Here is a 13,761-nt window from a genome sequence, read left to right as displayed (position 1 = left end):
TTGGGTTTTCCTGTTGTTGTTGTTCTTTTGCTTGATCCTATAATTTTCAGAATTTCTATACACACCCTACTGTAGAAAACAAACCTAGAATAAACAATTCATAATGAAGTTCCCTTTTACCAAGGGTGTGTGGTTGGAAACTCTGTAAAAGTTTTTTGGATTAGGGTTTTGTTGTTTTTGTTTTGTTTTGTTTTTTGGTTATTTTTACCCCTTCTTTAAGGTAATATTATTTATTTGAAATACAGTTGGATTTATTTGTTTCTGTTTAAATTCAGTTCCTTCCCTTCATTTTTTATTTAGTTATGTATTTTTGAATGCTTGTAAAATGAAGATGCTTTCAAAAGGTTTACAGAAAGGTCTATCAGAAGTGTCACTCCAGGGGAGCCTGAGTGACTCAGTCAGTTAAGCGGCTGACTCTTGATTTTGGCTCAGGTCATGATTTCCCAGTTTGTGAGTTCAAACCCCACATTGGGGTCTGCACTCGCAGTGAGGACTGGTTCTGATCCTCTGTCTCCCTATCTCTGCCCCTCTTCCACTTGCTAGCATGTACACACACACACTCTCTCTCTCTCTCTCTCTCTCTCTCTCAAAAATAAATATAAATGTTCAAAAAAATTTTTTAAAAACAGTGTCACTCCATTCTCTGTCACTCCACCCATTTCTTAGCATCCCTTGTAGGTATAATGTCATTGTTTTCTGATTTATCCTTTCTAAGTTACTTGTTGCAAAAATAAGCAGATATGTATAAATTTTCACATTTTTCTTTCTGACACAAAAAGTAGTATGCTATATATACTGTTTTGCACTTCACATTTTAAACTTAGTATGTCTTAGAAATCAGTAGTATCAGTTCATAGAGTGCTTCCTCATCCACTTTTACATCTCTGTTGTACTCCATTGTGCATATACCCCAGTTTTTTCAATCAGGTTTCCTGGATTTGTTTTTGGACTTTTATTTATTTTCATTGATTTATTTGTTTATCCTAGCAGTAATATCTCATTGTCTTAATTCAGTGAGGTATTGAATCTTGATTACATCCCATTTTCTTTTTCAAGATTGTCTTGACAGTTTCTGGTCCTTTGCATTTCCATATAAAATTTAAATCAACTTGTCATTTTTCCCAAGAAAAGGTAAGGTTTTGTGTCTGCTTTGAGTCTGTAGGTTGCTTGGGTGAAAATTGGTTTCTTTATAATACTGAGTCTTCAATACGTGAATATGGTATATCTCCATTTAGGCCTTCTTAAATTTCTCTTAGTCATAGTTTTCAGTGTAGAGATCTTACACAGCATTCATTAGATTTTCCCTAAGTATTTGATGCTACTGTAAATTGTACTGCCTTTTAAAGAATTTTTATTTTATTTTGGAAAAATTGTAAACTTACTTAAAAGTTGCAAGAATGGTACAATCAACTAATGTATACCATTTATCTAGGTTTACCTATTAATATTTTGCCACATATGTTTTATCACTCTCTGTATTTGATAATGATTTTGCAGAACCATTTAGGATTAAATTGCAGACATCAGGACCTCTTTTCTCTAAATAATTAAGTCTGTCCTAAAAATGAGAACATTTTCTTACCTAACCATGGTAAAGTGATCAAACTGAGAATATTTAACTTTAGGTTTTTGGTATTTTTTCTATGATATTCTTTGTAGCAATTTTCCCCCATCTAAGACTACAGATTGCATTTAGTTATTAGGACTCTTTAGTTGCCTGTCATTTGGAGCAGGTTTTCAGTTTTTTCTTTATGTTTTTTCATAACTGAAATATATGAAGAGTATGTCCATGGCTTTTTGTAATATTCTTTAAGTTTGCCTAATTCTTCATGATTAGATTCAGATTAAGGCATTTTGGTCAGAATACTGTATTAGTTATTTTGAGTTCTTGAAGCATATCATAAAGCACAGAATGTCACTTTCATTACTGGTGTTGTGACTTTGATCACCTGGTTAGGTGATATCTGCCGGATTTTCCACTGTAAAGTTTTCATTTTTCCTATTGTAATTAAGTAATTTGAAAGGAATAAAGAGACTGAGACTGTTCAAATCCTGTTCCTCATCAGTTTTCACCCAACATCATAAGCATCCATTGACAGTATTTGACCAACTCACTACTATATGGTAGTTGCAAAATGGTAATTTTCTAACTCTGTCATTCCTCTTAGATTTGTCTAGTTGCATTCTTCTTTAGGGAATTGTAGGTTTCTCTTTTCTCTCTCTTGCTTTCTTTCATTATAAGGATAGACTAATGGATTTTGGAAACTTTGATAGATGGATCTTATCCATTATTGTTACTGCTTATTTTGATACTCAGATTGTCCCAAATTTGTGCAGTGGAAGCTTCTTCAAGCTGGCTCCTGGGTCTTTTCAACATTTCCCATTTTTCTTTTAAAGCATTTTCTCACTTTCTGGCATAAAAAATTGTTCTATGTTCATCATGTACTTTCTCTGTTCCAGGCCTGGAATGAGCTAATTTTGTTTCAAGAACTTGATTCCTTTAGGGATAAATGGTATTTAAAAACCAAACTATGGGCACCAGGTGTAGTCATTGTTCCTTTGGTGTGGTTGCTGTTTGTCCTTTTGGCAGATTGGACTAAAAGGTACATAATTTCATATTTTTAAAATTTTGAGATCATACTTAAATACCTATAATTCAAACCTAATACCACAGGATTGTTCTTTACCTTCACCTGTTCTATATTTTTATATCCTTTCTTTCTCATTGAGAATTCTGTCTCACCCAAAATATCAATATATTTCCTCATTTTGAAATACTTAAACCAACTTTGCATTCCTGGAATAAGTCCACATGGTCATGATAAATTATCCTATGTATATTGCTGGATTAATTAGATTTACTGATGTTTCATTAAAGATTTCTGTGACTGTTCATTTGAGATAATTGTCTACAATTTTCTTTTAAGTCCTCGTTGGGATTTTTAAAAAGAATATGCTGGTTTCATAAAATTAGTGGGGAACTGTTCCTTTTCTGTTTTCTGAAAAGAAATTGATAAGATTGGTATTCTTTTTTTCTGTAAATGTTTGATAGAACTTAATGTTCACCTCATTTTGGCCTACAGTTGTCTCAGGATATTTAAAATTATGAACTCAGGAAACTGTGAGATCATGACCTGAGGCAAAACCAAGAGTTGGAAGCTTAACTGACTGAGCCACCCAGGTGCCTCTGAGAGTCTTAAATTTTTTCTGTTGTCCATTCTTATTTCATTGTTTGTTTTTGTTTTGTTTTGTTTTTTTGGCTCTATTTATTTGGGGTTAATATACTACTTTTTTTCTAGCATCATAAGTTGAAATCTTTTTTTTTTCTTTTCTAATATAAGCACTTAAAACTACACATTTTTCTTCTAAGTACTATTTTAGGTACATTTCACAAATTTTGATATGTTAGTTTTAATTATCATTTCATTAAAAGTGTGTTTTAATTTCCCTTGTGAATTTTGATCCCTGGATCAATTACAAGTGTATTTACTCCCCATCTATTTGCTTGTCTTTTTGCTTTTTTTTTTTTCTTAAATTCTGCATATGAGTGAAATAATATGGTATTTGTCTTTCTCTGACTGACTTATTTTGCCTAGCTTTACACTCTTCTGCTTGATCTGTGTTGTTGCAAATGGCAACATTTCATTCTTATTTATTACTGAGTAATATTCCTGTGTGTGTGTGTGTGTGTGTGTGTGTTTGTATATACCACATTTTTTTTTATCCATTCATCTGTCAGTGAACATTTGGGTTGCTTCCATTATTTGGCTGTTATAAATAACACCGCAATAAATGTAGCGGTGTATATATCTTTCCAAATTAGTGTTGCTGTATTTTGGGGGTATTTATGCCCATTAGTGGAACTGGATCATATGGTAATTCTATATATTTTTAAATGTTTATTTATTTTTGAGAGAGCGTGTGAATGGGGTAGGGGCAGAGAGAGAACAGAGGATCCAACATGGGCTCTGCCCTGACAGCAGAGAGCACCATGTGGGACTCAAATTCACAAACTGTGAGATCATACCCTGAGCCAAAGTTGGATTTTTAACCAACTGAGCCACCCAGGCGCCCCTGGTAATTTTTTTTTTTAACTTTTTGAGGAAACTACATCCTGTTTTCCACAGTGGCTACACCAGTTTACATTCCCACCAACAGTGCAGAAATGTCCCTTTTTTCCACATCCTCACCAACACTTACTTCTTGTATTTTTGATATTAGCCATTCTGACAGGTGCAAAGTGATACCTCATTGTGGTTTTGATTTGCATTTCCCTAATGATTAGTGATGTTGGGCATCTTTTCATGTGTCTCCTGTCCATCTAGATGTCTTTGGAGAAATGTCTGTTCATAATTTCTGCCCAATTTTTAATTGGATTATTTGTTTTTTGGATGTTCAGTTGTGTGTGTTCTTTATGTATTTTAGATACTAATCCTTTACTGGCTATATCATTTGCAAATATCTTCTCCCATTCATTAGCTTGTCTTTTAGTTTTGTTGGTTGTTTCCTTCACTGTGCACAAGCTTTTTATTTTGATGTAGTCCCAATAGTTTATTTCTGCCTTTGTTTCCTTTCCCTTTCCTTTGTTTCCATATCTAGAGAGAAATTGCTACAGCCAATATCAGCAAAATTACTGCCTGTGCTAGGATTTTTATGGTTTCAGGTCCCACATTTAGCTCTTTAGTCCATTTTGAGTTTATTTTTGTGTATGGTGTAAGAATGTGGTCCAGTTTCATTCTATTGCATGTTGCTGTCCAGTTTTCCCAGCACCATTTGTTAAAGAGACTTCTTCTCCTTTGTATATTCTTTCCTTCTTTGACCATATAATCATGGGCCTATTTCTGGGTTTTCTGTTTTGTTCTATTGATCTACGTGTCTGTTTTTGTGCAAGTACCATCCTGTTTTGATTATGACAGCTTTATAATATATCTTGAAACTTGGGATTGTGATACCTCCTGGTTTCTTCTTTTTCAAGATTGCTTTGGCTATTCAGCTTTGGCTATTGTGGCTTCATACAAATTTTGGAATTCTTTATTTCAGTTCTGTAAAAAATGTTACTTTGATAGAAATTGCATTAAATCTGTAGATTGCTTTGGGTAGTATGGACATTTTTACCAGTTAATCTGTTATTGACCCAGGCTTCCAAGATGCTTTCTTTTGTATCTTGACAGTTTTTCAGCTGGAGTGATTTGGCTGTTTTGGTTTACTTTTGGATTCTGCAATGTCTGGAGCTACTATTTTCCCCTCCACAGCTACTTTCTTTAAAAAACTTGGAGGGCATGTGTTGCAGAGTGAGTAGTGTTGAATTGTTGAACCAAGTAGTCTGTTTTTGTGTTAGAGGACTATTGTGTCTAAACCACTTTGCTACACCACACTGTTGTCTACAGTCTAGCTGATTTCTGTTTGCCTGATAAAATGTATTTGCCTAATGGTAGGTTCACCTGTATCTAGAGTAGGTCCCTGGCCCAAGGTAGGGAAGCAGCATGGTTCACTCCCCATATATGAATGCTCCATTCTCTGACCCTGTGGAATTTAGTTCATCAGGGCTTCTTTGCCTCTACCACTCCTCATTAGCCCGTAGAAAATATCTTATTGCTAAGGGAATGCAGGCCTTTTTTGTTCAACATCCCAAACTCCAGGAACAGAATTTCTCTTCAGTAATTTTTAGTTATATTAGATTACTCCTTAAATTCCCAAAATCTTTCAACTACTTACCAACCAGTCTTAACATATGGCTGAATATTTACCTTTCTTCTATTCTATATCTAGGTGTTAAATAAACTTTATAACTGTACTTCTTCAGATTTTCTGCTTCTGTTGATTAAATTCTGTTTTTTTTGTAATGATTCAAAATTCCTGACTTGCCAAAAGAAATAGAAGCCTAAGCGGCATATTTTCTCAAAATAAATAGGTTATTTGAGCCCTATTGTGTTTTAACAGGCATGATTTTGTGAAATCTTAGTATTTGAAAATTTAAGAGTTTAACGTATACATTTGGGAATGATTCTTCACGGTATAGAGACAGGGCCAGTGCTGGTACATATGTGATGACTTTAGGTAAGGGCTGCTCCTTTGAGTGAGCTGGTTATGAAAAGTTGTCCCTTCCTGCTCCCGGCTTGGTGTCTGATTTCAGCCCCCACTTTTCCCAGTGGCTTGGTGGCTTCATACTATCTGTGCATTGTACATCTGAATCAGGAAAAGTTTTTAGTTGCTTTCTTATAACAAGAGAAACTTTAAAAATTTACACAATAGAACCTTCATACAGTTCCACATTTAACGTGTATTTTTTTTCTGTTTACAAGAGTATAATCAATTTATGCTACTGCTTTTAACTTCTTGTTTAACTATAAATTAACATCTCCCAGAAAGACTGTTACTGAAGAATTTCTATAAAAATTTAGGAATATATTCTATTTATTAGAATTTTTGAGAGGTTCTCTAAGGGGAGTAGTAGTTGGAGACCATAAAACCATAATATTTGGAATTTGTGTTCTGGTGCTTTGCATATAACAAGCACTGAAATGTATCGGTTAAATGTTAAAATTTCTGAAATAAGGAAGACAGACCCCTTGATTTTTATGAATGTGATTTATCTGTAACTTTAGGAACACATCTATTCTGTGATGCAAGGTATACTGTTATCAAAGCATTAAAAAATACCTAAATTTTGTTCTATAGGTATCCTGCAACATCCGGATGGCACAGTTTTGAAACAATTACAGCCACCTCCCAGGGGTCCAAGAGAGCTGGAATTCTATAATATGGTAAGTGAGGTAAGATTTGTTTTGTTGTATTCAAAGAGCTTTTCATAGTTTTCTGATGATGACTCGGTAAGAAATACATTTGACAGCAGTGCCTGGGTGGCTCAGTCAGTTAAGCATCTGACTCTTGATTTTGGCTCAGGTTATGACCTCACAGTTCGTAGGATTGAGCCCCACATTGGGTTCTGCGCTGATAGCTTGCAGCCTGCTAGGGATTCTCTCTCTACCTTTCTTTCTGCTCCTCTCCCTCATGCATGCTTTCTTTCTCTCTCACAATATTTAATAAATATTAAAAAAAAAAAAAGAAATACATTTAACAGCATGTCCTGGTATAGTGTATATGTCACTGAAACAAAATCTTCAAGAAGCAAAATGCTTGTCTTTACTGATACAGTCTTGCATTTTCTAATTTTTTTTCAACGTTTATTTTTTTTGGGACAGAGAGAGACAGAGCATGAACGGGGGAGGGGCAGAGAGAGAGGGAGACACAGAATCGGAAACAGGCTCCAGGCTCTGAGCCATCAGCCCAGAGCCCGACGCGGGGCTCGAACTCACGGACCGCGAGATCGTGACCTGGCTGAAGTCGGACGCTTAACCGACTGCGCCACCCAGGCGCCCCTAGTCTTGCATTTTCTACTCTACTTCATTTTTTCTTTTTCTTTTTTTAAAATTTTTTTTAAAGGTTTATTATCCATATTTGAGAGAGAGGGAGACAGAGCGTGAGCAGGGGAGGGGCAGAGAGAGAAAGAGGGAGACCCAGAATCTGAAGCAGGCTCCAGGCTCCAAGCTGTCAGCACAGAGCCCGACGCGGGGCTCGAACCCACGAACCATGGGATCATGACCAGAGCCAAAGCCGGACGCTTAACAGACTGAGCCACCTAGGCACCCCTACTCTACTTCATTTTTTAAAGATCCTTATTCTGATCCACTAGATTGATTTCAATTAATGGGGTTTTGACCTACATTTTAAAAAACACTTAACTGAGGGACTGTTTGTATTTCTCAGAAATGCTGAGTTTAAATAAGTGTTTTTATTTTCACTACAGAATTTTTTAGAATCTTAAATGTGCTAATGTGCATTGTGAATCTCCTAAGTGAGGGAGGGGGAAAATGGCATACTTAACATCCACTTAACTCTATGACTGGAAATACTTTTTTAGTGCATTCACAATTTTTTCAACCACCACCTCTGTCTAATTACAAAACATTTTCATCACAGAAAAGAAAACCCTGTACATGTTAAGCCTTCTCTGGCAACCACTAATCCGTTTTTTATGGACTTATGTATTTAGGATATTTTATATAAATGGAATTATAAAATATGTGTCTGGGTTTCGTTTAGCATAACTTTTTTTTTTTTTTTTTTTTTTTTTTTTGAGAGACCGTGTGCACACAAGCAGGTGAGGGGCAGAGGGAGAGGAAGAGAGAGAATCTTAAGCGGGATCCATGGCCAGCATGGAGTCTGACATGAGGCTTAATCTCACGACCTTGAGATCATGACATGAGCTGAAATCAAGAGTCTGATGCTTGGGGCGCCTGGGTGGCGCAGTCGGTTGAGCGTCCGACTTCAGCCAGGTCGCAATCTCGCGGTCCGTGAGTTCGAGCCCCGCGTCGGGCTCTGGGCTGATGGCTCGGAGCCTGGAGCCTGTTTCCGATTCTGTGTCTCCCTCTCTCTCTGCACCTCCCCCGTTCATGCTCTGTCTCTCTCTGTCCCAAAAATAAATAAACGTTGAAAAAAAAATTTTTTTTTTAAATAAAAAAAAAAAGAGCCTGATGCTCAATAGACCGGGCCATCCAGACACCCCAGCATAATGTTTTTAAAGTTCATCTACATTATAGTATGCATTAGTATTTTGTTCCCTTTTGTGGCTGAGTAATACTCAATTTTACTTAATGCCACATTTTGTTTATCCATTCACCCATTGATGGATATTTGGGTTGTTTTCATCTTTTGCTTTCGTAAATCGTATTGCTGTGAACGTTCCTGTAAAAGTATTTGTTTGAGTACCTGTTTCCAATTCTTTTTTCAATATTTGAAGCTTATTGTCATATTGGTTTCCATACAACACCCAGTGCTCATCCCAAAAGGTGCCCTCCTCAATACCCATCACCCACCCTCCCCTCCCTCCCACCCCCTATCAACCCTCAGTTTGTTCTCAGTTTTTAAGACTCTCTTATGCTTTAGCTCTCTTCCACTCTAACCTCTTTTTTTTTTTTTCCCTCCCCTCCCCCATGGGTTTCTGTTAAGTTTCTCAGGATCCACATAAGAGTGAAACCATACGGTGTCTGTCTTTCTCTGTATGGCTTATTTCACTTAGCATCACACTCTCCGGTTCCATCCATGTTGCTACAAAGGGCCATATTTCATTCTTTCTCATTGCCATGTAGTACTCCATTGTGTATATAAACCACAATTTCTTTATCCATTCATCAGTTGATGGACATTCAGGCTCTTTCCATCATTTGGCTATTGTTGAGAGTGCTGCTATAAACATTGGGGTACAAGTGCCCCTATGCATCAGTACTCCTGTATCCCTTGGATAAATTCCTAGCAGTGCTATTGCTGGGTCATAGGGTAGGTCTATTTTTAATTTTTTGAGGAACCTCCACACTGTTTTCCAGAGTGGCTGCACCAATTTGCATTCCCACCAACAGTGCAAGAGGGTTCCCGTTTCTCCACATCCTCTCCAGCATCTATAGTCTCCTGATGTGTTCATTTTGGCCACTCTGACTGGCGTGAGGTGATATCTGAGTGTGGTTTTGATTTGTATTTCCCTGATGAGCAACGTTGAGCATCTTTTCATGTGCCTGTTGGCCATCCAGATGTCTTCTTTAGACAAGTGTCTATTCATGTTTTCTGCCCATTTCTTCACTGTATTATTTGTTTTTCAGGTGTGGAGTTTGGTGAGCGCTTTATAGATTTTGGATACTAGCCCTTTGTCCAATATGTCATTTGCAAATATCTTTTCCCATTCCGTTGTTTGCCTTTTAGTTTTGTTGGTTGTTTCCTTTGCTGTGCAGAAGCTTTTTATCTTCATGAGGTCCCAGTAGTTCATTTTTGCTTTTAATTCCCTTGCCTTTGGGGATGTGTCAAGTAAGAGATTGCTGTGGCTGAGGTCAGAGAGGTCTTTTCCTGCTTTCTCCTCTAGGGTTTTGATGGTTTCCTGTCTCACATTCAGGTCCTTTATCCATTTTGAGTTTATTTTTGTGAATGGTGTGAGAAAGTGGTCTAGTTTCAACCTTCTGCATGTTGCTGTCCAGTTCTCCCAGCACCATTTGTTAAAGAGACTGTCTTTTTTCCATTGGATATTCTTTCCTGCTTTGTCAAAGATGAGTTGGCCATACGTTTGTGGGTCTAGTTCTGGGGTTTCTATTCTATTCCATTGGTCTATGTGTCTGTTTTTGTGCCAATACCATGCTGTCTTCATGATGACAGCTTTGTAGTTGTGGCTAAAGTCTGGGATTGTGATGCCTCCTGCTTTGGTCTTCTTCTTCAAAATGACTTTGGCCATTCGGGGCCTTTTGTGGTTCCATATGAATTTTAGGATTGCTTGTTCTAGTTTCGAGAAGAATGCTGGTGCAATTTTGACTGGGATTGCATTGAATGTGTAGATAGCTTTGGGTAGTATTGACATTTTGACAATATTTATTCTTCCAGTCCATGAGCACGGAATGTCTTTCCATTTCTTCATATCTTCTTCAATTTCCTTCATGAGCTTTCTATAGTTTTCAGCAGACAGCTCTGGTACATCTTTGGTTAGATTTATTCCTAGGTATTTTATGCTTCATGGTGCAATTGTGAATGGGATCAGTTTCTTTATTTGTCTTTCTGTTGCTTCATTATTAGTGTATAAGAATGTAAGTGATTTCTGTACATTGATTTTGTATCCTGCAACTTTGCTAAATTCATGTATCAGTTCTAGCAGACTTCTGGTGGAGTCTATGGAATTTTCCATGTATAATATCATGTCATCTGCAAAAGTGAAAGCTTAACTTCATCTTTGCGAATTTGGATGCCTTTGATTTCCTTTTGTTGTCTGATTGCTGATGCTAGAACTTCGAACACTATGTTAAACGACAGCGGTGAGAGTGGACATCCCTGTCTGTTCCTGATCTCAGGGAAAAAGCTCTCAGTTTTTCCCCATTGAGGATGATGTTAGCTGTGGGCTTTTCATAAATGGCTTTTATGATCTTTAAGTATGTTCCTTCTATCCCGACTTTCTCGAGGATTTTTATTAAGAAAGGGTGCTGGATTTTGTCAAAGGCCTTTTCTGCATCGATTGACAGGATCATATGGTTCTTATCTTTCCTTTTATTAATGGATGTATCACATTGATTGATTTGCAAATGTTGAACCAGCCCTGCATCCCAGGAATGAATCCCACTTGATCATGGTGAATAATTCTTTTTATATGCTGTTGAATTCGATTTGCTAGTATCTTATTGAGAATTTTTGCATCCATATTCATCAGGGATATTGGCCTGTAGTTCTCTTTTTTTACTGGGTCTCTGTCTGGTTTAGGAATCAAAGTAATACTGGCTTCATAGAATGAGTCGGGAAGTTTTCCTTCCCTTTCTATTTTTTGGAATAGCTTGAGAAGGATAGGTATTATCTCTGCTTTAAATGTCTGGTAGAACTCCTCTGGGAAGCCATCTGGTCCTGGACTCTTATTTGTTGGGAGATTTTTGATGACTGATTCAATTTCTTCACTGGTTATGTGTCTGTTCAAGCTTTCTATTTCCTCCTGATTGAGTTTTGGAAGTGTGTGGGTGTTTAGGAATTTGTCCATTTCTTCCAGGTTGTCCAGTTTGTTGGCATATAATTTTTCATAGTATTCCCTGATAATTGCTTGTATCACTGAGGGGTTGGTTGTAATAATTCCCTTTTCATTCATGATTTTATCTATTTGGGTCATCTCCCTTTTCTTTTTGAGAAGCCTGGCTAGAGGTTTGTCAATTTTGTTTATTTTTTCAAAAAACCAACTCTTGGTTTCGTTGATCTGCTCTACAGTTTTTTTTTTTTATTCTATATTGTTTATTTCTGCTCTGATCTTTATTATTTCTCTTCTTCTGCTGGGTTTGGGGTGTCTTTGCTGCTCTGCTTCTATTTCCTTTAGGTGTGCTGTTAGATTTTGTATTTGGGATTTTTCTTGTTTCTGGAGATAGGCCTGGATTGCAATGTATTTTCCTCTCAGGACTGCCTTCGCTGCATCCCAAAGCATTTGGATTGTTGTATTTTCATTTTCGTTTGTTTCCATATATTTTTTAATTTCTTCTCTAATTGCCTGGTTGACCCACTCATTCGTTAGTAGGGTGTTCTTTAACCTCCATGCTTTTGGAGGGTTTCCAGACTTTTTCCTGTGGTTGATTTCAAGCTTCATAGCATTGTGGTTTGAAAGTATGCATGGTATGATTTCAATTCTTGTATACTTATGAAGGGCTGTTTTGTGACCCAGTATGTGATCTATCTTGGAAAATGTTCCATGTGCACTCGAGAAGAAAGTATATTCTGTTGCTTTGGGATGCAGAGTTCTAAATACATCTGTCAAGTTCATCTGATCCAATGTATCATTCAGGGCCCTTGTTTCTTTATTGACCGTGTGTCTAGATGATCTATCCATTTCTGTAAGTGGAGTGTTAAAGTCCCCTGCAATTACCACATTCTTATCAATAAGGTTGCTTATGTTTGTGAGTAATTGTTTTATATATTTGGGGGCTCCCATATTTGGCGCATAGCCATTTATAATTATAGCTCTTCCTGATGGATAGACCCTGTGATTATTATATAATGCCCTTCTTCATCTCTTGTTACAGCCTTTAATTTAAAGTCTAGTTTGTCTGATATAAGTATGGCTACTCCAGCTTTCTTTTGACTTCCAGTGGCATGATAAATAGTTCTCCATCCCCTCACTCTCAATCTGAAGGTGTCCTCAGGTCTAAAATGAGTCTCTTGTAGACAGCAAATAGATGGATCTTGTTTTTTTATCCATTCTGATACCCTATGTCTTTTGGTTGGCGCAAATGGTCCATTTACATTCAGTGTTATTATAGAAAGCTACGGGTTTAGAGTCATTGTGATGTCCATAGGTTTCATGGTTGTAGCGATGTCTCTGGTACTTTGTCTCACAGGATCCCCCTTAGGATCTCTTGTAGGGCAGGTTTAGTGGTGACAAACTCCTTCAGTTTTTGTTTGTTTGGGAAGACCTTTATCTCTCCTTCTATTCTAAATGACAGACTTGCTGGATAAAGGATTCTCGGCTGCATATTTTTTCTGTTCATCACATTGAAGATCTCCTGCCATTCCTTTCTGGCCTGCCAAGTTTAAGTAGAGAGATCAGTCACGAGTCTTATAGGTCTCCCTTTATATGTTAGAGCACGTTTATCTCTAGCTGCTTTCAGAATTTTCTCTTTATCCTTGTATTTTGCCAGTTTCACTATGATATGTCGTGCAGAAGATCGATTCAAGTTACGTCTGAAGGGAGTTCTCTGTGCCTCTTGGATTTCAATGCCTTTTTCCTTCCCCAGATCAGGAAGTTCTCAGCTATTATTTCTTCAGGTACACCTTCAGCACCTTTCCCTCTCTCTTCCTCCTCTGGAATACCAATTATGCGTATATTATTTCTCTTAATGCATCACTTAGTTCTCTAATTTTCTGCTCATACTCCTGGATTTTTTTATCTCTCTTTTTCTCAGCTTCTTCTTTTTCCATAATTTTATCTTCTAGTTCACCTATTCTCTCCTCTGCCTCTTCAGTCCGAGCCGTAGTTGTCTCCATTTTATTTTGCAGTTCATTGATAGCATGTTTTAGCTCCTCCTGTTCCTTAATCCCTTGATCTCTGTAGCAAGAGATTCTCTGGTGTCCTTTATACTGTTTTCAAGCCCAGCGATTAATTTTATGACTATTATTCTAATTTCACTTTCTGTTATATTGTTTAAATCATTTTTGATCAGTTCGTTAGCTGTTGTTATTTCCTGGACATTTTTCTGAGGGGAATTCTTC

The 13,761-nt window shown here is 37.0% G+C and overlaps 1 protein-coding gene across 5 annotated transcripts in view; it reads left to right on the top strand.

Annotated features, from left to right (window-relative positions):
* Positions 1-13,761, top strand: part of IPMK (inositol polyphosphate multikinase) — a 67,481-nt gene that overhangs the window by 7,366 nt on the left and 46,354 nt on the right. For 2 of the 5 annotated variants that reach the window (XM_045437442.1, XM_045437443.1), the window contains one exon: positions 6,679-6,773. In XM_045437442.1, the coding sequence (XP_045293398.1) occupies positions 6,679-6,773 (95 nt within the window). Of the gene's footprint in view, positions 1-5,171; positions 5,292-6,678; positions 6,774-13,761 lie in introns of all 5 variants that reach the window. The other 3 variants (XM_045437446.1, XM_045437445.1, XM_045437444.1) reach the window with 3 other exon arrangements.

Source organism: Leopardus geoffroyi, chromosome D2 (assembly GCF_018350155.1).
Source record: "Leopardus geoffroyi isolate Oge1 chromosome D2, O.geoffroyi_Oge1_pat1.0, whole genome shotgun sequence".
NCBI classification, from domain to species: Eukaryota; Metazoa; Chordata; class Mammalia; order Carnivora; family Felidae; genus Leopardus; species Leopardus geoffroyi.
Note: the sequence above shows the minus strand (reverse complement) of the source record. Positions and strands in the feature narration are given on the sequence as shown.